Raw genomic sequence first — 27,595 nt, 5'->3', positions numbered from 1 at the left:
AATATTCTATCTATTGAAAACTTTTGTTGAACTTTGAATCGATCGACAAAAAGGTTAAAGTTGCATTTTTTTTTGTTAATGTGCAAATTTTCGTCCGACTTTGCCGATTCTCGCTCATAAATTTCGTTTTTTCGCCAAATTTCGGATCAGTTTCGGTGCGTGAGTTTGAATTGGTTTGACATATTTTTGTACCGGGAAATCCCGAAAATAGGTCCGATATTTTTTCACTTAACGAAAGCCTGAACTAGTCAATTGGATTGTCGTTGATGTCTCAATCTGGGTTGAGACCAAAGTTTAATGACGCCATGGAAGATCGAGGAGAATTCTTGCAAGACATGTGAGCACCAATGCAGATTCACCGTGTCGTGGTCGCAAGAATCTTTAAGTTATTTTATTTTCCCCTCCCTCCAAAACATATCATATATATATATATATATATCAGCATAGGCACCAGCAATTGTTGTTGTTGCAGCAGTGGCTATTGTTGCACCACTGGAGTCTTGCCCGACTGCAATATATGCTGTACCTGAAGGCGACGAAGCCACCAAGCAGCGTTATTACCAGGACTGATATGAGACCGATGAGCCACTTGGGTGTCATCGGAGCTCTGTCGTCGTCATCAGCAACCATCCACTCCGACGACGATGTCGGAGGTTCGGCGGTAGCCGACGTGAGGTCGTGGATGGGGACTACAGACGGCGCGGCCGCGGCGCAACGCAGAGGAAGTGATGAGGTGCTCGCGCTTGTGTTGCTGAATGGCTCAGCCGCCGGAGCTGACCAAGGCAGGCAAACCTGCATTTTTATGTATCAAAGGATACAACAACATGCAGGAACAAAGTCGTCAAACTGTTCTACTATATATTATACAGTACTTGACTGGGTGGTGAGCAGCGTCCAGAACACCAAGTTTATTTTGTCACTCACAGCGCAGATTTTAGCCTTCAACGCAGACGAGCATTCGTGGCGCAGTTTGTTGGCTACCAAGTTGTCGAGGAACAATTGATGCAGTCTCAGGTCATCCTCGGCAGTGCAGCATGTGGGTGAACCACCAAAGCCAGCATGCCCGCCACTGCCACAGAACTGTAGAGTTCGGACAATTGGCCTCGCCATACCTATATATATATATGACAAACACAGCACAACACAGATTCAGCAAGCTAAACACCTAATGATCGATACATAGTACTCCGCTGTACTTGAAAGTTGACATATATACCTGTGCTGCTCCTACATACAGGCGGCGAAGCAGAACCAGATAAACTCGCCAACAAGAGCATGGTGTAGTAGTACATGATCATCGTCATGGATGGGATGGTAATGGGATCGATGAACCACGCACGTACAACCAGCAACAACAGAACAGATTCTCTAGGTTTCGCTGGACCTACAAACAAAGCAGCTAGATACACCAGGGAGGCATATGCAGAGGTTTTAAATAGGATCGGACTGAGGCATGTGCAGCAGGCGAATTTTGGGTCGGTTCAAAAGTTACACAGAAACAAGTTCACCGCGAGCGAGGACAGCGACTCCATTGGCTACGGCGTGGCCTTGGCGTCATCAGGTCTAAATTTGGACGCAACAAACTACCCGGGAGATCCACCATCAGGTTGGTTGACTTTTGCTACAAAGTTGCTCTTTCAAGTAGAGTTGTTGTGACTTCCAAACAACTGTACTTAGGCCTGTTTGGCATGGCTCCACTTCACTACCGAAGCTGTTTAGTTCCTACCGAAAATTAAAAAGTTTTCAAGATTCCCCGTCACATCGAATCTTGCGGCACATGCATGAAACATTAAATATAGATGAATACAAAAACTAATTACACAATTTATCTATAAATCACGAGACGAATCTTTTGATCCTACTTAGTCCATGATCGAACAATATTTACAATAAACAAACGAAAGTGTTACAGTAGCGAAATCCAAAAACATTTCACATCTAAACAAGGCAGGCACAGAGGACAAATACAACATGAAGGACGCAAATAGCAATCTTGTGTTTTTCTTTTGTAGTAAGCGGTAGTTATTACATGATGGGTTGGTAGCACACACATAGTTACATGATGGGTTGGTAGCACACACATACGAGGAGTAGCCTTTTTATGAATTCTAAAAACACGACAGGAAGTAGGTAGTACTTTTACGAACTATAAACATTCTACACGAACAGGACAGTGAACCATAAAAGGTATGGTACACACGTGGACAATGCAATTGAAAGGTAGTACATAGCATGTACACGAAATATGTAAACCTGCAGGTAGTAGTCAGTCTCGGCTGAGCGGCTAGGCGACAACGCACAGCTAGCGTGTACGTACACGAAACATGAAAACTTGCAGGCAGGGCTGGTCATGAGTTAAAATTTTGAACCTTTTTATATAAATATAATAATACTAGTAGTACTACATGCACATATACGAAATATTTCTAATAAACAATTAAGTTGAATTAAACACATGTTCATGATCACTCACATTATGTAGAACCCCTCTCTGTGATTGTATTAAATCATCTATTTGTATGTTTTCTTCTTCTTTTTTGTCATTGCCTGAAACATACGACATGGTCCTCTATTAAAATTAAGAAACAATTATTAACTGCAACTTCATAAAATAGGCAATTAGACAGATTAAGGAATTGGACAGAGATAAGATATCATGTACCTGAGGCCTTGTTTAGTTCTCGAAGGGAAAATTTTCGTGACACTGTAGCACTTTCGTTTGTTTGTGGTAATTATTGTCCAACTATGGACTAACTAGGCTCAAAAGATTCGTCTCGTCAATTTCGACCAAACTGTGTAATTAATTTTTATTTTCGTCTATATTGAATACTCCATACATGCGTCTAAAGATTCGATGTGGCGGGAAATCTTGAAAAATTTTAGGTTTTTAGGTGGAACTAAACAAGGCCTGAATCCTGATTGCTGGCTTGCTGCCCGCCTGATGGTATTGTGATGCCGTGATGGAATTGGATTTGAATAGAGAGTCAGAGACAAGAGATCGCCTGTTCACACACACATACACACAGAGAGAGAGAAGAGATCACAATTAATTGGAATAATTCATAGATCTAAAGTTACAAAAAAAATTGTACTATTGCATACCATATTATATATGAATCGTGTAGATTTACTCATGTGGAGTCTAACAAAATTGAATTTTCCATTTTATGTTTTTCTATGATAGATTTTTAAAGTTTCAACGAAAATAAACTAAAAACACAAAACCACCATCGTTATAGCAAAACCACCGCTCAAAACCGTTTGGGGGGGAGGGGTTGATCGATTTTAGAAAGTTTAAGGAATAGAAAAATCTGGTTTTATAGTTTGAGGGGGTAAAGTAGTCTACCCTGTATAGTTGAGGGGGTTATGTAAACTTTTCCCCTGAGGTTATGCACATCAAATTCTACATTCCTATATTTCTCTATATATGTTTTTCCATCATCATAATTAAAGACGTCATCCCTCTTTTTCTTCTTTTGTTTTAGAATCTATTCTAAAGGCAAATGTCTAAAAGAAACCTTCTACAATGGGCCCTGATATCACTTCTTAGAATGCGCAGCGGATCTAGCCCACACTCTACCCATGAGCCAATGCCCCTCAGGCCCAGGTCCACTAGATCCCACAACATACCAAGGTCATCACAACTCACAATATACCAAAGCTCTAGTGGACGTAGACCCGAGGGGATGTCGGCTTATGTGTATAGTGAGCTAGCACTACTACACTGACTATTTTTATTGGCGGCACTTTTTATATTTTTACTGGCATTTTTTATCAACCACTAGTGTGAAAAAGGCCAGTAAAATCACTAAACTTTATTGGTGTCACCTAAGAACCATCACTATAAATATTTACACTAGCGGTTTTATGCCATTGTTAATGGTTTTTTAGAATTATAAATCCACTAAAAAGTAGCAAAAAGATTTTCTTTTCTTATCAGGAAAGGCCAAACACTAGGCAACCACACCCGATTTCTAGCTTTTTCTTATTTTCCGTGATAAATTCTTGGAAGTTACACGGTGTCCGGGAATGGAACTCACAACTGATAACCTTAGGCTTCGCGCAATATGCCTCTAACTATTACACCGCAATGTCACTTGCGACTTTGCAACAAAAACATCACCTAGTATTTACTCCATTAGATTTTGAAATGAAGATTTGAGGCCTTAAAAAAATTTAAATAAAAAAATTCTAACTACAAAGTTTTAGATCTGAGACCTACAACTGTGCTTTTGATTTTTTTTTCATCAAAGGTCGGGGGCGGAGGGCTCGGTAGAGCAAGGTAGGGCGCTTGCCATACCTTGCTCTGCCGCACAACCCCACCCGAATCGCCTCTGGCAACCATGGATGCAAAGTCGCTGCTTTGCTGGTGTTGAAGATGAACACAACATTGAGGCTTGGCTCATGAGGAAGAACATAACTATGACTCGAGATGAGCTGCCACTTAGGACCTTGTGGGCTTGTGACTTAGGGCTGGCACATATCGCTCTTCCGTTTAGATATTCCCAATTGTAGATTGCAGTGCTGGCACAACCCGTCCCTATTTCTTCCAATCATGAAACCGCCTTCACTCGTTCGCTGCTGCAGTGCCGGCGGGATGGCGCGACGAGGCAAACTGCTTACCCCTACCTCCTAGAGTCTGCTCCTGCAATCCTTCGCAGCTCCGCTATTCCACTTTGATTTAGCTTGTCTGCCGAGCCAAGCAATTGAACTGGGTCACAGTTGCCATCGGTAGGCCGCACGACAGTTTTCAAAAACACACAATTATCCAGTAAGGCTTAACTCAAACATGTAACTCTTTTTTTCTTGGTTGTTTGTTTGATTTGCTAGTTACCCATTAATTATTTAATTGGTTGGTTGATTTTGTTTGTCCTATGTAGATCTTGCTTTGCTATATATAATATGCATGTTATATTGACTTCGCCACACCTTGATTTTTTTTGTCCTCCACCACTGCCAAAGGTCATTTAAGAAATTAAAATATAAATTTTAAAATCATTAATCTTAAAGCAAAATTTTCGATCCCTAAATGATTTGAAATGAAAAGTAGTCATACAAAGTTGTAGATCTTCTTTAATGCTACAAATTTTTGTTGAGACCATGTATATGTATTCATTCGAGATCATTTGAAAACTTCAATGACGGTATACTTAAGAAAACTGCCAGTAATAATGAATTTACACCGACGTTTCATAGCCTGAGCTTTTTATTTTTATTGGCACTTATATATTATGAACTGTTGGTAGAAAAATAGCAAGCATCAGCAAAAATCGATTTTGTACTAGCTGGGCCGTATATCCTCCCGATGCATGTTCTTTTTTATTGTTTATACTTGCGTCACAGAAACACATAATTGGATATATACTGAAAATGGTTGTGCAAATGTTCATTTCCACAAAAACTAAATAAGTAGAGGCAGTTTAGCATTTGCTCCCGAAGATGCCATTTTATCTTTTTCTAGAAAAAAAGAGGCACGTAGCCATGACTCTTTTTTTTTTGTGTGATTGACTCCTCCCAAAATTAGCAAACCTCAGTAAAATGCACGAGATTGCATGGCGACCGTCCGCTTACGTTCTCGCCCTGGAAAATAGCGACCACAAGAATAATCCACTTCATCACAAAAATAAATAAATATTTTTTTTATGCGAAATAAAAAAAATACCCACACGCACTGAATGAACGGGGTGTAGATTAATCACCACTGCTTCTTGAAACATTTCACTTTTCGGCGAGTAAGATTTACTTATAGCATTAAGCAATCGCAATTATTCTTTTCATCATTAGCTAGCTAGGGAGAGAATTAAAGAGAGACAGAGACTAGTTATTTCCGAGAGCCACTAATTAGCTAGTACGATCCACTGCTAATAATCCAATTAATTAACCACCCTCCTATCTAGCGCGCTCCGATCCATCCTCTGCATTAATTGCTTTCTCCTCCACCTCTCTTCGATCGACCGTCCGGTCCCGGTCCGGCGGCCGGCGGTGCATGCCATCGTCCAACAAGGCACAGGCACCGTATCGGCAGGGGAATAATCGAGAACAATAATTAATGGAGGGGTCGGAGGCGGCGGCTCGTGAGGCGCTGTCGACGGAGAAGGCGTTCGAGGGGGAGCGTCTACCGGCGTGGTCGGAGCAGATCACGGTGCGTTCCATGGTGGTGAGCTCGGGTCTGGGCCTGTTCCTGAGCTTCATCGTGATGAAGCTCAACCTGACCTCCGGGATCGTGCCGTCGCTCAACATGTCGGCGGGGCTCCTGGCCTTCTTCCTCATGAAGACGTGGACCTCGGCGCTGGAGCGGTGCGGCGTGTTCCCGAAACCTTTCACCCGGCAGGAGAACACGGTGGTGCAGACCTGCGTCATCTCCTGCTCCAGCATCGCCTTCTCCGGCGGCTTCGGCACCTACATCCTCGGCATGAGCAAGAAGATCGCCGAAGGCTTCGACGAGGCCAAGACCAGCATCAACGTCGAGGAGCCTTCCCTCGGCCGGATCATCGCCTTCCTCTTCCTCGTCAGCTTCGTCGGCCTCTTCTCCATCGTCCCGCTCCGCAAGATCATGATCATCAGCTACAAGCTCACCTACCCGAGCGGCTCCGCCACCGCGCACCTCATCAACAGCTTCCACACGCCGCAGGGCGCCATCCAGGCGAAGCAGCAGGTGTCCATCCTCTTCAAGTCCTTCGCCGGAAGCTTCCTCTGGTCGCTCTTCCAGTGGTTCTACTCGGCGGGGCCAGGCTGCGGGTTCAGCTCCTTCCCGACCTTCGGCATGGATGCCTACCGCCGCCGCTTCTTCTTCGACTTCTCGGCGACCTACGTCGGAGTCGGCATGATCTGCCCTTACATCATCAACTTCTCGCTGCTGCTCGGCTCCGTCGTGTCGTGGGGGCTCATGTGGCCCTACATCGAGAGCAAGCGCGGGCTCTGGTACGACGCCGAGCTGCCGAGGAGTAGCCTCCATGGGCTCAATGGCTACCAGATCTTCATCTCCATCGCCATGATCATCGGCGATGGGCTGTTCAACTTCCTCTCCATCCTCGTCCGCACCTCCTACGACATGTACCTCAAGCGCACCAGGCCTGCAGAGGCCGCCGCAAAGCCGTTCGCCGGCGTCGACGTCACCGAGCGCCAGGCGCTCAGCTTCGACGACCGCCGCCGGACGCAGGTCGGTTGAGGTTGAGCACGGTGGTTGTTCGACGATATGCCTGACTGATGGTGACAATATATATATATATATATATGTACTATAGGTGTTCCTCAAGGACCAGATCCCTACGTCGATCGCCGCCGGCGCGTACGTTCTTCTTGCGGCGATCTCGGTGGTGGCGATCCCGCACATCTTCCGTCAGCTGCAGCCGAAGCACGTGGTGTGGGCGTACGTGGTGGCGCCGGTGTTCGCCTTCTGCAACGCGTACGGGACGGGGCTGACGGACTGGTCCCTCTCGAGCAGCTACGGCAAGCTGGCCATCTTCATCTTCGGCGCGAGCGTGGGTTCGGCGGACGGCGGCGTGGTGGCGGGTCTGGCGGCGTGCGGGCTGATGATGGGCATCGTCTCCACGGCCTCCGACCTCATCCAGGACTTCAAGACGGGGTACCTGACGCTGACCTCGCCGCGGTCCATGTTCGTGAGCCAGGTGATGGGCACCGGCCTCGGCTGCATCATCAGCCCCGTCGTGTTCTGGATCTTCTACAAGGCGTACGACGTCGGGCTGGAAGAAGGGTACCCGGCGCCGTACGCCAAGATCTACAGGGGCATCGCGCTGCTGGGCGTCAACGGGTGGAACCAGCTCCCCAAGTACTGCCTCCGCTTCTGCCTCGCCTTCTTCCTCCTCGCCGTCGCCATCTGCGCGCTCAAGGAGGTGGCCAAGGCGCGGCGGTGGTGGGTGCAGGACTACATCCCGAGCGCGCTGGGCATGGCGGTCCCATTCTTCCTGGGCTCCTTCTTCACCATCGACATGTGCGTGGGGAGCATCGTGCTCTACCTCTGGAGCAAGTCCGACAAGGTCAGGGCGCACACCTTCGCGCCCGCCGTCGCGTCGGGGCTCATCTGCGGCGACGGCATCTGGTCGCTGCCGTCCTCCATCCTGTCGCTGCTCAACATCAACCCGCCCATGTGCCTCAGGGTCTTCTCCGCAGACACAAACTACCAGGTCGAGGAGTTCCTCTGGACGCTCAAAAACCCAGCCGCCACATAGACGACATAACTCGGTACTCTTCTTGCTATATTAATTTCTCATAGATTTTCTTGTTCATTATTACTTATTAGCCTTCTTTAACTTATTTTCATGTATGTATTTCTTTACGTTCTTCTTCTTCTTCTTCTTCTTTTTCTCTCTTGTTCGTCGACTTAATTGTAGAAAGGTTGTGATTGATCCTTGTGTAAAACTAAAACAGCAACAGTTCCTGCTCACTATATGTTTTACAAATATTTTAGGAAGAAACAACAAAAACACCAAAATGCCCCAGGGCGAAAAATGGCAGAATCACAATACACAAATGGAATGCAGGGACTACCACGTGCGAGCCACAATAGCTCTTTGACGATGCCCCATGGAAGTGAATGATGCCAGAAAGTAATCATTATAAGTGCTCTTGTTTACCCACCCACGACGGAGAGAGGTGCGCATCGGCAAGCGTCCATGCCTGGACAGATAGGGCAGGTGTCGGCCATTGCTACACCACGCAGAGCCATTCCCGAATCGCCCGTGACGGTGAGAGGTGTGCACTTGCAATGCTAGACGGTGAGAGGTGTCGACCTAGATTTAAGTCCTCAACTTACTATGAGTGCTTGTATTTTTTTGGATTTATTTTAAAATTTATTGGCGCTACGCTTTTAGTGAAAGGCTACATTCCGTCGACAGTGAGGCGTCTGTGATGACTTAGGTGATCACAGGGGTAGAAGTTGCGTAGTGTGTTCATAGAGGTGAGTGTGCATGCCTTATGAGTATCTACATTGTACTGTATAGTTCTAAAAAAATGTGCTAGTAGACATAGTCATGGCCTGCCAAAAAAACCATCGTGGCTAGTGCATCGGGTTATTAGGATCGAGCTACAACTTTTGACCCTTAATCAAACGCAACCTGAAAAACCCAACATGACACAGTAAAATAGGAGAAATAGCTCAACTTGACTCGACCCAACTGAAAGTCTTAGTTTGATTTTGAATAATTGATAAAACTCAAAGTACTAACCGTAGAGGATTTTGGTATATGCTAAGTGTGTAGATTATATGAGGTTAGTACATGCCAAGTGGTGGAGCCTAAATGATCATGGTGATGGTGGTGGTGACCACAAGGTAATCAAGTGCTCAACTTAGAAAAAGAAAGAGAAAAACAAAATCCTATGGTGGCAAAGGTATAAATAAGATTTTAGTTTTGGTGATCAAGACACCATAGAAGGCGCGATCACATTAAGGATAGATATTCATACTATGAAGAAAGGAATTCTTTGGCTAAGCGGTCTATCGAGTGCCACTAAGTGTTATTAATCATGTGAACTAGGAGGATTCTCCGCGCGTTGCTGCGGGTATGGAAGACGAATATAAATATATAACTCTTTTATTAGCATAATTATGGAAATTATATCCATAGTGGATGATGTGTCTAGCTGATGTGGATGTCATAATTATTGTGCTAGTTAACTTTAATGTAAATGATAGTAGATTGCTGAGGTGGACACCTTACATGTCAGGAGAAATTGATAGTGACAAATGATAGTGGACTGCTAAGGTGGACACTTTACTATTTTAAGAGAAATAGATAGTGGGGTTGATAGTAGACTGCTCAGGTGGACGCATTGCATGTCAAAAGAAATAGATAGTGGAACTTTGCTTTATAAGAGTTATGTATTTAGAATCTAATTTTCTGACTTAACCTTTAAATATTTGTGAAAAAATATACTAACACGCATACACAAGATGATACACTTGGTAGTTAGCATATTTGAGCAAGTGTTGAAGACTTAACATCGGGATTCTGTTGTCAATAAAAGAAGCATTTCTATGTACAGGGACGTGCGGGAGTAGTGTAGGTGAATAGATGCATGAGATGAAATGGGTGGGCAGAGGCGCCCTCATGTGTCCATTCGTGAGGCTACAAGCTACGGCCAATTTTTTAGGTGGCAATATGGGATATGGGAAATGAGGGTTGCGATGGGGAAATGAGGAATGTGATAGATTTGATTCCATGTTTGTATAGTAGGAAATAAAGATATATACGAATAGGAGATAAAGACTAGCATATCCATCCCATACCTTCTCTTCTATCCCAATTCATTTTCCCTTCTCTATCCCAATCCCCATCCATTAGGTATTGTTGTGGATTTTTTTTCCTATGGGAGATGGATCGTGGCGTGGATAAGTCATATGCTATGATGATTCACGACCGTGGGACCTAAAACTTCCTTTGTCCTAAATTATAAGCTAACTTGAAGACTCAAAATATCTTAAGTTTGACCAAATTTATATAATAAAATAATAACATTTATGATACCAAATAAGTACCATTAGATTCTTTATTAATTATATTTTCATGATATATCTATTTCATGTCACCAATCTTTGTAATATTTTTTATAGTTTTGTTCAAACTTAAAATGCTTTGACTCTCCAAGAAAACTAAAATGGCTTATAATTTGGAATGAAGAGAGAGTATTATCTCTTATGATAAAAAATCATACTACTATTTCTTCTCGGGAGTACTGATAGGTCTACCGAGCTCTAGTGCCCCACTTGTCATCGTTGCCTCTAGATCAAGTAACAATCATCATGTCAGCATCAAGTATAAGACGATGCTATTTAGAATTTTAGATTCTCTCTCTATTCTGCATGTTTTTTAAGTATATTCAAAAGTTTATTTATTGTCAAGTATACAAAAGGGACACATACCACTGCCAATGGCATGGAAAATGACAAATGGTGGCTTACATGGGGAGTTTATTTAAAAAGTTTTTAGCAACTTTTGTTTTGTGCAATATAACACCATGTGTGAGCCTAAACACAAGGATTTGAGGTGACGACTAATGGAAGCGGATTCTCTGCTGCTATTTTCTTGGCCACGATGCAAGATTAAGGGAGCGGTGATGCTGGGCGAGGACGTATGAATTTAGCCTAGGTCTATGAATGGATATCTCAATGTCCAGCCCAGTCGAATGCATGACACAATATAATTTCTGCAGCAACCCACGTGATATCATCTAGTACTTCTAAAATTCAAAATACTTTGAATTTAAACAACCGCTTCACTTTGACTAATAATATGCTCCCAAAAGTTTGTATGCTCCATTGTTAACTCAACACAACAACATACATTTGCAACCCAATTGAAGGATGGAGATGCACGCTTACAATAGGTTTTAATCTTATGTGTGAACAGGAAATGCTCAAATGTGTCGATGAAAATTGTATTCACTCACAAATTTGGACTAAAACAAGTTTACAAGTGGATACAATCAAGCAACTAAAGCATGGGTTCCCCTATGATACATTACAATATGCACCCATGAAGCTATGTCATAGGCAGTGTAGCTAAGAAGGCATCCAATTTTACATTATCGGTACGAGACAAGAACTTGATGCAAATGGGTGCGTGCACTTGTGTAAGTGCCATTGCCGATGTTAGTAGCATCCCCAACCCATCCCCACAGACCATCCCTGATGCCACCGCCATTGAGTACGCTGGTGCCTTGCTAGGGTTGGCGCACCTCCACAAGTACAGTAGCAAGCTCCCTACAAACATGTCAATGGGTATGCGTGCTGGCATTACAATGGCGATGGCCATGCAGATGGTGCTCGGAATGTATTGTGCCACGCGCCACTGCTTACATGTGGCCATCTCTCGAAACATGCTAAGCACTAGCGCTAGTGTGAAGAAGATCTTGCATAGCCACAAGCAGTGCATAGGTAGCCCGTTCTGGCCAGCACTCAGCATGGCGATGCCGCGGTACACTCGGGCATAGGGCGCGTCAAAAATGTCAGCGTTGCCATTTTGCACTTTGTAGAAGATCCAAAACATGATTGGGTTGATGATGCACCCTAGTGCCGTGCCGATTGCCTGGCTGATGAACACGGCGTGTGGTGAGGTTAGTGTTAAGTACCCTGTCTTTAGGTCTTGCATCAGGTTGTTGCTATTAGACATGCTCCCCATCACAATCCCACATGAGACGAGGCCAGCGATCACACCACCATTGTTACGACCAACAATTGAAGCGACGAGGACCATGGCAAGTTTGCCATAGGTGCTCGACAAGTTCATGTCAGTCACACCAAATGCATAGGCATCACAAAAGGCAACGACCGGTGCAACAAGATAGATGGTAGCGACATGGATGTGCCTCATCTGCGGGTAGAGGTACGGTATGGCAAGTATGGAAACCACTGATAGGAGGATGTAACAGATGATGTTAACCGAGTTGGATATATGGTCCCGTAAAAACACCTGTGCCCTACGACGATCATCGAAGCTCTTTTTTGTCTTTTGTTGCTCAGCAGCATTGAGGCAATGGAATGGCAATTGCGTGTCACTATCAACTTCATTATCACCTTGCATTGGTTGCTTGTGCCTCTTGCACATCGCATACAATGTGCATAACACAATTGTTAGGAAGTTGAAGAGGCCATCAGCGAGTATCATGGACACACCGATGAACACCTTATAGCCCCTGATGCTGTTCATGCTGGTGGAGTTAATGTTAGTAGAGTACCAGATACCCGACTTTGTTGCAAGGTATGGTGAAATGATCCCCCATGAGATAACACACCCAATGAACATGGAGACAGTGATGATGTACGGGCACAACATACCGATGCCAATATTAGACATGGAAAAGTCCAAATAGAATCTGGTCAAGGAAATGGAATGCAAATTTGTTAGTCCATACATACACACATTGTTTGATAGGTAATTAGTTTATTTTATTGATATGGTAGTGTTTTGTGTACCCATGTTTATATGCCTCAAGGCCAAATATAGGAAATACTTTGAAGCCACAGTCCTTTTCAGCAGTGAAAAACCATTGGAACATGTTCCAAAATACAGTCCCCCCCAATGATCTAAACAACATCTTCACTTGTTGCCTGTAAGTAAATAATCATGGTGACATAACTAAATAAGCATGCATACTAGTTTTTATATACCAAAGGTATTCACTTATTCATTTTGAGTTCCTTTAACGGATGATACATGCCTTGCCTTATTGACGCCTTGAGAGGTATGGAAGCTATTTATAAAATGTGCCGTGGCCATTCCACTAGGGAATGTCAACTGGTGTCGAATGATCATGACCTTCCTGAAGGGCATGAGGATGAACAAGCCAGAAAAACTAACAAGGAAGAGAAAAGCAATCAGTCGGCCAATGCTTGGCTCAATAGTATTTTTCTCATCCCTCATGTCTTCTCCAGCTGCCTTCTTGCCCATTGCGAGGATGTATGTACCAAACCCTCCTAAATAAGAATGTGACACATTTATCAACCCATATAATTGAATAACAACATAGCATAGTATAGTAAATAAAGTTTTACATGCAGTGCTTATAGACACATACCACTGAATGTAATGGCAGAGCAAGCGACAACACATGTCTGAATGACAGTATTCTCTTGGCGAGTGAATGGTTGGTACGGCAATTCAAAATAATCAAGAGCACGGAACCATGCCTGGATGAGGTAGAAACCCATGAGGCCAGCTGGGACAGTGAGTGACGGGAGGAAGCCTGAGGTTAGGCTGATCTTCATGGCGACGGCGCAAAGGGCAACACCAAGGATAAAGCTAACCACTATTGATCGTGGTGTTATGGTCTCTGATAATGATGGGATCGGATCTGCCTCAAATGCACGCTCCACCGAGACACCTTCCTGTGCACAATCATCTTGCTCCATTGTAGGGATTACTAAGTGGAGGAACAATGGGATGGATTACTAAGTTCCTCTTGATGGAGGAACAATGGGATTTAGTGGTTTGTTTGATTCTGTGTGCATGCCTTGGTCTATTAAATTAATAATAAACCAAGACATACACACAGAATCAAATGTTGGATGCAATGGGAAAGAAGAGGGGAGATGTGGCCTTTTATAAGGAATCAAGTAGTTAATTAAGGAACATTGTCCCTTCTTCTAACTATAGCATGCGTGTTTGCATGCCTTTGTTGTCTCTTGGAGCTTACTTTAGCTTTATCTATTTTCATGGTTGTGCTTTCCTTGTTTTGAGGGTGTAGTCCATAACACACATTAGCCCACGTACACTATTAGTGTTGCATGATGAAACAAAAGTGCAAGAACCTACCCATACTACACCTAAAGGAAATGATAGAACCGAATGTTTTGCTACATTATTGCTACTAAAAATAGGAGGGGTATATATATAGAATATATAGCAGTAATTATTATAATTTTGCTATAGAAACTTGTAACCGCATAGCTAAGCTATTCACATGTGTGCGTTTTTCTGTAGCTGGAGAGGCAAGCTTTTTGTCATGCTTAAACTAGTAGAAGGACACCCTCGATCTAAAATCCAAATTTTTATTGATTTATTAGGAGCGGACTGATCAATCAATAGTGGAGGAGGGCCAGTCATGGCCCCATAGGCACACAAATGGACTAGATTAAGAGGTGGCCTAGCTAATACCAGTTTGTAGATCAGGAGCCGATGGACACTCTTCTTCCTCTTTCCCTGCCGTACGTCCATGGCTGTCGTTTAGTTGGCAGAGTTTGGAGGTGAAGAGCTAGGGTTTTCGTGGCCAAATCAAGCTAGGTACCGTCAAGACTCAAAGTGGTTGTATCTCGTTGAGAATGTTAGTAAATGGTAATGGCGCCTGACCCTGACATAGATAGCTGCTTTAGTGGTGAATGAATGCACCTAGAGGCAATGCAAATGGTGCTGTTATATATATATATATATATATATATATATATATATATATATATATATATATATATATATATATATATATATATATATATATATCCCTTCAACTTGCCTGAAATTTAGTTGATGCTGATGTTGATTTATTATGAAAGAAAAGTACAGTAGAGAGATAAGCAAAGACACTATTATTTCTTCTATGAATATTGATCGTTATATAAGGGATGAGCTAGCTACTAGCTGAAGAATTGGGTTCAACGGGTCTACTCACTTTGATTGGTCCAGATTCGGTCGACATGTAGCTGATTTGTACCCAAAAAACCATCAATAGAGCAGTTGTGACATACTAGTACTGAGTAAGTATTGACCAACGAAGTATAGGTGAACATTGACCTCACAACTATTGCTATGCTTTGTCTAGTCGACTCAGTATCAGACAAACTCTAGACTCGGTAACCATTGAGGTCGACTGTTGAAAGCCCAAGTTTGGTTTTGGTAATTAATGACACCAAGTTGCTAATGCCTTGTGTTTAAGTGATTTGAATTAGGCATAGCAACACATGTGATGAAGGTGCATGGTGGCATGGAAAGGTGGCCACATGATTACAAAGAAATGAAGCATGATGTGGAGATCATGATGATAGACGAGGAGCAAAGTTATCAAGACAAAGGTATAAACATAGGGTTTTACTTTTGCCGGTCTAAGATGAGTAGAGAAGTGATTGACCGGGTTTAGGATAGATAGCCGACTATCAAGAGGGGAAATCACGGTCATCTCTCGAATCAAGTGCTACTAGGTCCATATCTTGAGCATATGCATTAGGATCTAGTAAAGTGCTAACGTAACTCCTTTGGTGAAAATGTTTGTTAAAAGCTAACACACTTGCACTTTGGTGGTGGACACTTGTTGGTGTTAGCACATTTGCAAAGGAGGTGGTTTTCCTAAGGTTGAGAGGGGTGTGGGTTCCTCTTTTCCTCCCGCCGAGCTTGCGAGGCGGGATTCGGCGCTTTTGAGAAAAATAAGTGTATATTTTCTATTGCGCCGGTGGGAAATTTTGGAGAAGTCGCGGAAGTGTTTTCTCACTGAGAAACACTCACCGGACGCTGAGTGCGGAGGCACCGGACGCTGGCCTCAGCGTCCGGTGTGCTTGACCCTGCTAGGGTTGAGCACCGGACGCACTCTGAGAGCGTCCGGTGGTTAGCGTCCGGTGTGAGGGGTTTTTGCAACCCTCTCTGTGCACGAGTCCGGTGAGCACCGGACCGTCCGGTGAGGTCGCGAGTTTGACAAACTCTCTGCGCATGAGTCCGGTGTGCACCGGACGCGTCCGGTGTGGACTTGCAGAGCATCCGGTGTGTTGCAGGTAGCCATTAGGATCTGACACGCGAGATTCAAAGAGGACACGTGGCCAACTCCAGTGCACCGGACGCAGGGGGTCGAGCGTCCGGTGCTCACTTAGTAGCGTCCGGTGCCCCCCGTTTTCAGCCCAGTGAAAACAGCCAACGGCTAGTTTCTTTGAGGGGCTTATAAATAGTTGGTGGCCGGCTTTGGGAGGCTCTCTCTGGCACATTTGATTACTTGAGGCATACTTTGAGCTAGAGAACACTCCCTCCACTCATCTCCTTGCTTGATTGCTAATCCTAGTGAGATTGAGTGAGATTCAAGTGCATTGCTTTGAGAGTTGCATTTAGTGTTACTTGATTCTTGAGTTTGCTGCGGATTTCTTGTTACTCTTGGGTGTTTCCCGACGCCCTAGACGGCTTGGAGCAGCGGTGGTGTTGAGCTCATGATTGGAGATTGTTTCGAGCCTCACCAAGTGATTTGTAAGGGGTTCTTGAGCCTTCCCCGCGGGAGATCGCAAATTGGTTACTCTAGTGGATTGCTCGTGGTTTGGAGGATCCCCATCTTGTGAGTGGATGTGCGGCATCCGCTGAGGGTTTGGCTTTGGATTGCCAATTAGCTCGTGATCTATCAAGTGGGTGTATCACCACAACGAGGAGTAGCTTGCCGGGAAGCAAGTGAACCTCGGTAAAAAATCTTGTGTCATCTTTTGCCGAGGTCTTTCTTGTGATTGTGATTGATTGGTTGGATATATCTCTACTCTACAACGTTGGTATAACAATCACTCTCCACTCCTTTACTTACTTGTTTATCTTGCTAGTTGTTTAGCTTGTTTAGTTTAGTCTTCTTGTTTAGGAGTGTAGCAAGTTTGTAGTTGTGCTTTCTTGTTGTAACTTGTGTTTAGCTTTCTTGCTAGACTTGTGTAGGTGGCTTGCATAGCTTAGTTGTGCTAGTGCTAGAATAGCGTCGCCCTTTGTTTTACTAATCAACTTGTCTAGTTGAAGTTTGTAGAAATTTTAAATAGGCTATTCACCCCCCTCTAGCCATTTGGACCTTTCAACTGTCCAAGTCTCCAAGTTGAATTATTCAAACTCTCCGAGTCTCCAAGTCGAATTATTCCAAGTATCCAGATCAATAAATGATGATTATTAACTACTTTTCTTGCAGCTTGTCAAAGGCGAGGAGCCAACTATTTAACTGCACACAGTCACACACGCCCCAGAGCCCCACTGGTATTAAGGGGCGAGTTGCATTTGCTAGTCCTCCTTTGCCACTTGAAGCCGACCTCTCTCTCTCTAGATCCATCGTCGTGTCTTCATGGTTCACTTGAAGCCGGCCTCTCTCTCTGGATCCAAATTTGTCTGGTGCTGTTTTATCAATCACTCATGCTAAAGCAATTCATTAATTTTTTTTGTGTATGCTACAGATGTCAATGAGTGCAAGTAGACGCCAAGTGTATGCCCTAGTGGTGCGACTTGCTACAACAAAGAAGAAGGATACCACTGTTCATGCCCTCTAGGCAAAAAGTTGGATAACACAAACTCTTGTGACCCAGACGTCAAACTTTATCATAGGTAAATCACTAGAAGTTTGCACACTTGTTTAATGTTTTGTACAATGGTATAACTGTAAGTGAAACTAAAACAAATAGTGACTATTTTCACACAATATCATGCAAATGTATTATACTCCACCACTATAGTTCAGGTAATAAGTAGACCTAATAATTGACAATATCTAGAAGGGAAGTACAAATCATTCATGTGCAAAGAGGCACAAAAACATCAAAGCATGAACTTGTGATAGCTGACAAGCGCATACATGCTAATCCCTCTGTCGCATAATACTTCGATATTCTAGGATTAAAAAATGTCAAAAAAACTCTATGGTGCTATAATCTCTAAAAAGTTTAGAACATAGCAGATGGAAAAAGAATTAAACTATGGATATTAGGTATATTAAGTAATCTAGGATAGACACTGGAACATTGTGTATAATAAAACATTTGCCACATCCATATATACGATGCTTTTTGTTCAATGGGTTTAGTTAATTTAACAATGTATTTGGTACCAATATATGCAGGCATTTCCATTGGTTCCATTGTTTTAGTGATTATCATATTTTGCACACGTATAATTTGTGAAAGACAAAAGCTTACAAATGTCAAGAAACAATATTTCTAGCAACATGGAGGGCTCTTGTTATTTGAGAAAATGAAATTGGACCAGGGGCCTACATTTACCATATTTATCGAAGCGGAACTAGAACAAGCAACAAATAAATTTGATAAAAGAAAAATTCTTGGGCATGGAGGCCATGGCACTGTGTTCAAGGGAGTAATCAAGGATATTCCAGTGGTAATAAAAAATGTGCATTAGTTGACGATAGGCACAAGAGGGAATTTAGTAAAGAAATGTTGATTCTTTCCTAGATCAATCACAAGAACATTGTTAAGCTATTGGATTGCTGCCTTGAGGTGTATGAGTTCGTTCCAAATGGACCATTATTTGATCTCATTCATGGCACGAAACGCACAATGCATATCCCTTTTAGTTCTCTCTTGAGGATTGCCAATGAGGTAGCTGAAGGACTTGCCTTTTTTACATTCCTATGCAAATCCACCTATTCGACATGGTGGTGTGAAGAGCTCTATCATCCTTCTTGATGAGAATTATATGGCAAAGGTGACTAATTTTGGTGCCTCCATAGTGGCACCAACTGATGAAGCCCAATTTTTGATAATGTTTCAAGGAACATGTGGTTATTTGGATCCTCAGTATATGCAAAAATGATGGTTAACAAATAAGAGATGTTTATAGCTTTGGTGTTATTATTTTGGAGATCCTCACCAGCCAGATGGCATTTAGACTCATTGACCAGGAGGTACAATGAAGCTTCTCATCAAGTTTATTATTGGCTATGAAGGAGAATAATCTTGATGCTATACTGGATAGTCAAATAAAAGGGTGTGAGAGCATCAAATTGCTCAGGGGACTTGCAGAGCTAGCTAAGCATTGCTTGGACATGTGTGGTGACAACAGGCCCTCCGTGCAGGAAGTGTCCAAGGAGCTTTCTAGATTAAGAAAGCTTTCAAAACATCCTTGGATACAAGGAGGCATTGAGACTAAGAACCTTTTAGTTTTTTTTAGCGAACACGAGGGGTGAAAGACCCCTACTAAACTTTTATTAAAAGGAGAACAAAACTTACAAATGTTACAGAGCAAACAAAACGAATGAAGAAATAAAAAGGAAACAAAGAAGATAAGAAAGGTTACAAGGACTTCTAACAAAATAAATTACAAAGCGGAAACTATCCATTGATCTATGAAGGTGTGATACTTCTCCTTTGCTCTTAGCAAAACTAAGGCAAACTCTTTCTTGAATATTGTCTTGCAGCGGTGAAGAGAAGGAGGCACGTCATTGAAAATAGCTTCATTGCGAACTGACCAAATAGACCAGCACATAGTAACAATAATTTCCATGAAGAATGGGAGATGAATCTAACATTTGAGACTGTCAAGCATGTTCTCCAGATCTTTAGAGTTGGGAACTATCAGATGGAGAAGAAACCAGCAACTTGCGGCAAAAGGACAGTGAAAAAGATAGATGAAGAAGATCCTCCTCAACATTCAAAGAACAAAGGCACAAGAATAATTCTCAAGGAACATATTTCTACGTTTTAAGAGAGCTCTAGTGTTTAGCCTATCCTTTAAAAGCAACCAAAAGAAGAATTTTTGCTTATTCTGACAAGTTGACTTCCACAGCCAATGAAAACCAGAATGAATTTGGGTATGACCCATACTCTTTTAGAAGAGAATATAGGAGTCCCTCAAATGTAAGTCCATTTATCATCAGAGTCTAGCAGATTTAGATTTTGAACCATTGAATAAAGTTGAACAAAACCGAGAGTAGGCTTCTTGTGAGAGGGGAAGGTGAAATAGATCATGGAAGTGATGGGTATGTATCACTGTCTGCAGAGTACAACTCAGGAAAAGTTTGGCTCCAGGTATTGTCTGCCCACCGATCTTGCCAGAAGAGACAGGTTGCACCGTTATGTAAATTGATTGTTGACAAATCTTTGTATTTTTGTAGCAATTTAAGAACATCTCTCCATCAGAATGAGCCCTTTTGGGGTCCAGGTATGATAGGCAATTTGTTACCTGTATAGTATTGTTGCTGGACTAGACAGACCCAAGAAATGTCCAAGTGGTTATAAAATTTATGCAATGCTTAAGAAGCAAACATTCATTCTCTGATGTTGATAACATTGAGATCCCCCTCTGTCTTGGGTACACATACCAAGGACCAGGTAGATGGACAACCAACTGAATATTTTGAGATAGAACAAAGCACGGAATACCCAAGAAAAGATGAGGAAATGCCCATGAACCAACAAAGCAGTTCATATTTTTTTAGGTGAAAATAGAAATGCGACATGTTTAGACCTGTGGTGCCACTCTAATAAATATACTTGTAATACCAGCAATGTTACGTTCTAATTATAACTAATGAGGTTTGTTCTTGGTTTTAGATTACGTAGAAATAGTAGGCGGATTTGTTAGATAAAAGTAGAGAACTTATTGAAACAAATAGTGGAATTGGGCAACGCTCGGTAGAAGGTCAAACCAGCTGCGAAGATGACCACGCCAACAGAGAGGCCACGGCCCACGGTGTCTGTTGCAGTGTCTCAAGCCGACTCTGCTTTATGTTTGTCGTGTAAGCGTCAAAGCTTTATGTACACAAACAATCAATTAGGCCCTAAATGCTTTGCTTTTTTATTACGAGATCGGGTAACTTAGCCTTGTTTAGTTGCATTTTTTTTTTCAAAATGGATACTTTAGTATTTTCGTTTGTTTTTAACAAATCTTGTCTAATTATGGACTAACTAGACTTAAAAATTTCGTCTCATAAATTACAGGCAAACTATACAATTAATTATTTTTAATCTATATTTAATACTTCATGCATTTGCCGCAAGATTCAATGTGTGAAAAAATTTGCAAAATTTGAGGAACTAAACAAGGCCTTAGGATTTGTTTTGCAAAGGTTATACGATTTCACAACTATTTGATCATTTTTTATTCAAAAGACATATATATAATTGTTTATTAGAAAGACATATATATTATTGATTTATATTTTGGGAAAAAAGAGAAAAGCAAAACAAAAACCGGTTGATTATTTGTTGGTTCATGGATAAACTCACCTACATCATTTTACTACTACTCCATTCGTCTAGAAAAGAATATAATTTTCACAACTCGAGAAGTCAAATAATTTTAATTTTTTTATCTAAATCTATAAAAAATTACTAATAATTATGATATCAGATAAGTATAATTGGATTAATTATTATACAATTTTTTATTAAATATATCAAATTAAGATACAAATAAATTACAGACAAACTATGTAATTAGTTATTTTTTAATTTATATTTAGTACTTCATACATGTGCCGCAAGATTCAATGTGTGAAAAATTTTGTAAAATTTGTGAGGAACTAAACAAGGCCTTAGGATTTGTTTTGCAAAGGTTATAGGATTTCACAACTATTTGATCATTTTTTATTCAAAAGACATATATATATATATAATTTTTTATTAGAAAGACATATATATTATTGATTTATATTTTGGGAAAAAAGAGAAAAGCAAAACAAAAACCGGTTGATTATTTGCAGGTTCATGGATAAACTCACCTACATCATTTTACTACTACTCCCTTCGTCTAGAAAAGAATATAATTTTCACAACTCTAGAAGTCAAATAATTTTAATTTTTTATCTAAATCTATAAAAAATACTAATAATTATGATATCAGATAAGTATAATTAGATTAATTATTATACAAAATTTTAATAATAAATTCAAATTAAGATACAAATATTTTTCTACAAATTTAGTTAACTTTAAGAAACTTTGACTCGTCTATCTAGAATTAGAATTGTATTTTTTTTAAAGATAGAGAGAGTATGTTGCTTTGCTTTGGTGTGCCTCATAACTGCTTAAGGGCTTTTTTGGTTTTCCTTGCTACTCCCTCTGTCTAAAAAAACGCATTCTAGCAATGAATTTCAACAATTACTTTTAGATGACTAGTGGAACTAAATTATTTGAGTTCCTTTTAGGCCTTGTTTAGTTCCTAATTTTTTTTTGTTTTGGCTTGTATTTGGCAATATTTGTCTAATCATAGACTAACTAAGCTCAAAAGATTCCTCGTGCAGATTACAGGTAAACTATATAATTAGTTATTTTTTAATATATCAAGATTCATGTGACAGAAAATTTTAAAAGATTTTTAGATTTTAGGTGGAACTAAACAAGACCTTACTTAATGTGTTTGAAAATTTAGCTACTAAAATGACTAAAATTTAGCTTACTAAAATTTACCAAGAGAACCAAATAGACACTAAGTACAGAGTTTTTTCTCTAAAAACGACGAGACCCTGTGGTGGGGCCCACACGTCAGTTGGCTGGTAGAAGGACGCGGTTCCAGTCCGCTCCCGACCACTCGGAGCAGAGGAAGCCCGGCCGTCCCCGCCACCGCCACGCGGCCCCAACCAATGGCGCGACTCCGCGCGGTCTGAGGCCATCTGGGCCGTCGGATGGGCGTGACCGACGGCCGCGGCTGTCCCAGCACAGAGACCCCCGCGATTGGCTCGGGCGTCCACGCGTCCCGCTTCTACTGGTCCAGGTCGGACTCGTGACGTCCCGGCCAACGCGACGGGCGCAGCGAGATCCCGAGCCACCCCAGTTTAAAACCCCGTCTCTCCACCACCATCTCAGACAACAGACAGACTCGACTCGTCAACCAGCAGTTCGAAACCAAAGGATCGATCCAGGAGCTTCCAGAAGGCGAGGAGGAGGAGGAGGAGGAGGAGGGCGCGCGCGCGCAGCGTTCAAGGTGGTGCCGGCCATGGATCGGGTTCGCGGATCCGCGTTCCTGCTCGGCGTCCTGCTCGCAGGTACCCACCATGCGATCCCATCGTCTCGTGCGGTGCCGGTTCGGTTTCTCTGAGCATGGTTTTTGTTTGTTTGCTTTATGTTCCTGTGAGATGTGAGATGAGATCTGGTGCTGGGATTAGATTTTGCGAGTGCCCTGACATGGCTGGAGCTTGATCTGCGTGAGAGATGTTTGCATGCGAATTTATTTATTTTAGATCACAAATTGGAAAGTGGGTGTGAGGCTGTTAGCGATGGCAGGACACTGAAGACTGTTTATATGATCTAGTCTAATATTTAGACTGTTTATTATAGGTAGTATGTTCCTTGATCTAATTGGTAAGTACCCTTCCGCGACCAAGGGATGTAGTTGATGCAGATTTTTTGCCCCTTCGCCCTGAAACTGAGTCGCGTTCACTCCGACTGAGTTCACACATTAGCTAGTGATTTCAGACTTCATTACTGCCTTGATCTGTGGTTGGTTCGATCATGATCATGATATTAGAATTAGAAGAGAATGCAATGGTATGGAGCACACTGTGATTCTCATTTCATGTCCTAAACATCCAGTCATTAAATTTTTAATAATTGAACTAAATGTAAGTGTCTAGTTTTTTTTATATAGATTAGATTACCAAAAGCATACTGGAATAATTGGAATGTGTCTGAATTGACTCTTTACTGATGTCAAATGATGCCTCAGTTACATTACATTTCACTTTCTGCTGCTGCTGCTGCTGTTAATGTGCTGGTAACTAAAGAGATAATACATGATCAGTGTTGCTTAATCATTATTCTTTCTGTATATGTGCAGGATCCCTGTTCGCATTTTCAGTTGCAAAGGAGGAGACCAAGAAGCTCGGGACTGTGATCGGTATTGATCTCGGTACCACCTACTCCTGTGTTGGTGTGTACAAGAATGGTCATGTCGAGATCATCGCCAATGACCAGGGTAACCGTATCACACCCTCATGGGTTGCCTTCACTGATAGCGAGAGGCTCATCGGTGAGGCTGCCAAGAACCAGGCAGCCGTGAACCCTGAGAGGACCATCTTTGACGTCAAGCGTCTCATTGGAAGAAAGTAATACCTCTCTCCACAATTACTTCTTATTGTATCTCATCTTGCTGTGGATTATGTCTGGTGTCCTAACTGTAATGCCCATTGTTTAGGTTTGAGGACAAGGAAGTCCAGAGGGACATGAAACTTGTTCCCTACAAGATAATTAACAAGGATGGCAAGCCGTACATTCAGGTCAAGATCAAGGACGGGGAGAATAAGGTCTTCAGCCCTGAGGAGATCAGTGCCATGATTCTTGGCAAGATGAAGGATACCGCTGAGGCGTACCTTGGCAAGAAGATCAACGATGCTGTCGTCACTGTCCCTGGTTAGTAACTGAACCATTCTGCTGGTTACCTCTAGTGGTTATCATATAAAAATGTGGTGGCTAACTTCTTTATGTTGTGTTTTTTTGCAGCGTACTTCAATGATGCGCAGAGGCAGGCAACCAAGGATGCTGGTGTCATTGCCGGCCTCAATGTTGCTAGGATCATCAATGAGCCAACTGCTGCTGCTATTGCCTACGGTTTGGACAAGAAGGGTGGGGAGAAGAACATCCTTGTCTTTGACCTTGGTGGTGGTACTTTTGATGTCAGTATCTTGACCATTGACAACGGTGTCTTTGAGGTGCTGGCCACCAACGGTGACACCCATCTTGGAGGTAAGAGAGCTTTCTGATTAAAGCTTTCTAGCTATCCAATGCACTTAGGCAATAGAATACTTCTGATGACTGGTATCACCTTATTATCAGATTCTATTTTGACATAGATTAAAAGCATGATGCCATATATTCATCGTATTCATTGATCTGAATCTGATTGGTTATGATGCAATACACATTAATAGAAGTTCTATCTGCATTCAAGTTTATAATGCATGCACTTTTTTTTACATGAATGGATTCATCATCCATACCTTGAATCTGCACTATATATTTACTTGTCATTAGAAGTTACATGGATGCATTTGCTATTACTGTTGATATATTTCATGCATATAATCTATCAGCATGCTTCCTGTGAGCTTACACTGTAACTTGCCTATTTATTTATGACTGAGCTGTATCATGTCTTCATTCAGGTGAGGACTTTGACCAGAGGATCATGGAGTACTTCATCAAGTTGATCAAGAAGAAGTACAGCAAGGACATCAGCAAGGACAACCGTGCTCTTGGAAAGCTGAGGAGGGAAGCTGAGCGTGCCAAGAGGGCTCTCAGCAACCAGCACCAGGTCCGTGTTGAGATCGAGTCCCTCTTTGATGGGACCGATTTCTCGGAGCCGCTGACCCGTGCCAGGTTTGAGGAGCTGAACAACGACCTGTTCCGCAAGACCATGGGCCCTGTCAAGAAGGCCATGGAGGATGCTGGCCTTCAGAAGAGCCAGATCCATGAGATTGTCCTGGTTGGTGGAAGCACCAGGATTCCCAAGGTCCAGCAGCTCCTGAGGGACTACTTTGATGGCAAGGAGCCCAACAAGGGTGTCAACCCTGATGAGGCTGTTGCCTTTGGTGCCGCAGTGCAGGGAAGCATCTTGAGCGGCGAGGGTGGTGATGAGACCAAAGGTTCGGCTCATGTTTCTGTGCTCTAATAATCCCTACTGGTAGCTGTTTGTGTGTGTGTTTTTTTGTAAGTGATCATCCTTCTTACATAAGTGTGATTTTGCTTTGGTGCAGATATCCTCCTCCTTGATGTGGCACCCCTCACCTTGGGTATTGAGACCGTCGGTGGAGTCATGACCAAGTTGATCCCGAGGAACACAGTCATCCCAACCAAGAAGTCGCAGGTGTTCACCACCTACCAGGACCAGCAGACCACTGTCTCCATCCAGGTAATTGCCGTGCAGTCTGCTCTATCCTCTCTGCTGGAGTCTCCATTATTAGTCTGCTCTTTCCTCTGCTGTAATCTCTTTCACCAGCTGTTGGCTTGGTAGTAATGACTTATTTTGTCTGTGTGATCCATACAGGTCTTCGAGGGTGAGCGCAGCATGACCAAGGACTGCCGTCTTCTCGGCAAGTTCGACCTCTCTGGCATTCCACCAGCTCCAAGGTGCGTTGATGATAATACTCTGTTTTGTTGAACCGATGAATCCACTGTTGTCTGATGACCAATACTTACTACTCTGTGAATGAATGAGTTCTTCAGGGGCACTCCCCAGATCGAGGTGACCTTCGAGGTGGACGCCAACGGTATCCTGAACGTGAAGGCGGAGGACAAGGGCACCGGCAAGTCAGAGAAGATCACCATCACCAACGAGAAGGGCCGTCTGAGCCAGGAGGAGATCGACCGCATGGTGAAGGAGGCGGAGGAGTTCGCTGAGGAGGACAAGAAGGTGAAGGAGCGGATCGACGCCCGGAACCAGCTGGAGACGTACGTGTACAACATGAAGAACACGGTGGGCGACAAGGACAAGCTCGCCGACAAGCTGGAGGCCGAGGAGAAGGAGAAGGTGGAGGAGGCCCTCAAGGAGGCGCTGGAGTGGCTGGACGACAACCAGTCGGCCGAGAAGGACGAGTACGTGGAGAAGCTCAAGGAGGTGGAGGCCGTCTGCAACCCCATCGTCTCGGCCGTGTACCAGCGGTCCGGCGGCGCCCCCGGCGGTGGTGATGACTCGGAGGGTGGCGTCGACGACGACCACGACGAGCTGTAGATTGGTGGTGGTGATGAGGAGTGCCGGGAGCCATGCCAAATTTTGTAATGGTGTTTAGGGTGGAGGAGGGGTGGTGGGTTTCATCTGCGGACAAAACTAATCTTCGTGCTGCTCTGCCATTAGACGTGCTGAGCGTAGAACTCTTTGTTTTTCTTCTCTACTTCCTTGTGATTGTTCTTGTTATAGAGGATTCGCGTTGGAATTTTATGTGAAAAAAGAAGATGCACTTTTAAAACTTGTGTTGGCCCCTGCTATTCCTGTTTTCTTTTCTTTAAACTAATATTGATAATGAATTGGTGCAAAGTAGATTGCTCCTGTGATTATATATAGGAGTAAAAAGCCAAGCCGAGAGAAAAGAAAAAAGAGAAGTGCTTGACTGTTTTTTTTTCTTCCTGAGGGGAGCTTGACTGCTTTTTGTGATGCGTACCCGACTGGGAGGCCCAAAGCTGAGTGGGTATTACAATCTCTTGGGCCTCAACGCTAGCCCATGAGGAGGAACAATTGAACGGGGCTGTCTCTTTGTTCCGGGCTGGGCTAGGCTAGTTGAAATGCTTCGACGTTCGAGTCGATAGTGTTTTATATAACAAGCATGTCTCCGGGCTTGCTCTAGTTTGCCAAAAAGATATTTCTGGGCTGGGCTAGGTTTAGCAAAAAGATAGTCCACCTATTAATCCTCCAGTTTAAATATGCTAGAACTAATATTAACTAATTTTCTGCTAGCTAATAATTAAAACAAGACCTTCTAATTGTATCCAGATAAG

General features: G+C 42.9%; 3 protein-coding genes and 1 pseudogene across 3 annotated transcripts; 3 read left to right on the top strand and 1 right to left on the bottom strand.

The window, feature by feature from the left end:
* On the top strand, positions 5,738 to 8,469 carry LOC8085200 (probable metal-nicotianamine transporter YSL8). The gene is made up of 2 exons (XM_002453135.2): positions 5,738 to 7,159; positions 7,245 to 8,469. The coding sequence occupies exons 1-2, from the start codon at positions 6,050 to 6,052 to the stop codon at positions 8,187 to 8,189; spliced, it is 2,055 nt and encodes a 684-aa protein (XP_002453180.1). The 5' UTR covers positions 5,738 to 6,049; the 3' UTR covers positions 8,190 to 8,469.
* On the bottom strand, positions 11,371 to 14,030 carry LOC8068224 (probable metal-nicotianamine transporter YSL7). The gene is made up of 4 exons (XM_002451337.2): positions 13,534 to 14,030; positions 13,177 to 13,432; positions 12,932 to 13,066; positions 11,371 to 12,831 (listed from the first exon to the last, which is right to left on the bottom strand). The coding sequence occupies exons 1-4, from the start codon at positions 13,865 to 13,867 to the stop codon at positions 11,499 to 11,501; spliced, it is 2,058 nt and encodes a 685-aa protein (XP_002451382.2). The 5' UTR covers positions 13,868 to 14,030; the 3' UTR covers positions 11,371 to 11,498.
* On the top strand, positions 14,634 to 19,356 carry LOC110434557 (annotated as a pseudogene).
* On the top strand, positions 22,970 to 27,071 carry LOC110434654 (luminal-binding protein 2). Its single transcript, XM_021459206.1, has 8 exons — positions 22,970 to 23,154; positions 23,946 to 24,213; positions 24,303 to 24,517; positions 24,608 to 24,850; positions 25,270 to 25,749; positions 25,861 to 26,015; positions 26,151 to 26,233; positions 26,330 to 27,071. Exons 1-8 carry the CDS (start codon positions 23,106 to 23,108, stop codon positions 26,832 to 26,834), a joined length of 1,998 nt encoding a protein of 665 aa, XP_021314881.1. The 5' UTR covers positions 22,970 to 23,105; the 3' UTR covers positions 26,835 to 27,071.

This window comes from Sorghum bicolor, chromosome 4 (genome assembly GCF_000003195.3).
Source record: "Sorghum bicolor cultivar BTx623 chromosome 4, Sorghum_bicolor_NCBIv3, whole genome shotgun sequence".
NCBI classification, from domain to species: domain Eukaryota; kingdom Viridiplantae; phylum Streptophyta; class Magnoliopsida; order Poales; family Poaceae; genus Sorghum; species Sorghum bicolor.
Note: the sequence above shows the minus strand (reverse complement) of the source record. Positions and strands in the feature narration are given on the sequence as shown.

What these genes read in the sequence shown, in the direction of transcription:
- LOC8085200 (XM_002453135.2), top strand. Translation starts at nt 6,050, where the DNA reads ATGGAGGGGTCGGAGGCGGCGGCTCGTGAGGCGCTGTCGACGGAGAAG. An exon ending in ACGACCGCCGCCGGACGCAG is followed by an intron (nt 7,160 to 7,244) that starts GTCGGTTGAGGT and finishes TATGTACTATAG; the next exon opens with GTGTTCCTCAAGGACCAGAT.
- LOC110434654 (XM_021459206.1), top strand. Translation starts at nt 23,106, where the DNA reads ATGGATCGGGTTCGCGGATCCGCGTTCCTGCTCGGCGTCCTGCTCGCA. An exon ending in AAGCGTCTCATTGGAAGAAA is followed by an intron (nt 24,214 to 24,302) that starts GTAATACCTCTC and finishes CCCATTGTTTAG; the next exon opens with GTTTGAGGACAAGGAAGTCC. An exon ending in TGCTGTCGTCACTGTCCCTG is followed by an intron (nt 24,518 to 24,607) that starts GTTAGTAACTGA and finishes GTTTTTTTGCAG; the next exon opens with CGTACTTCAATGATGCGCAG.
- LOC8068224 (XM_002451337.2), bottom strand. Translation starts at nt 13,867, where the DNA reads ATGGAGCAAGATGATTGTGCACAGGAAGGTGTCTCGGTGGAGCGTGCA. An exon ending in CTCTGCCATTACATTCAGTG is followed by an intron (nt 13,433 to 13,533) that starts GTATGTGTCTAT and finishes ATTCTTATTTAG; the next exon opens with GAGGGTTTGGTACATACATC. An exon ending in CTTGAGGCATATAAACATGG is followed by an intron (nt 12,832 to 12,931) that starts GTACACAAAACA and finishes TTCCTTGACCAG; the next exon opens with ATTCTATTTGGACTTTTCCA.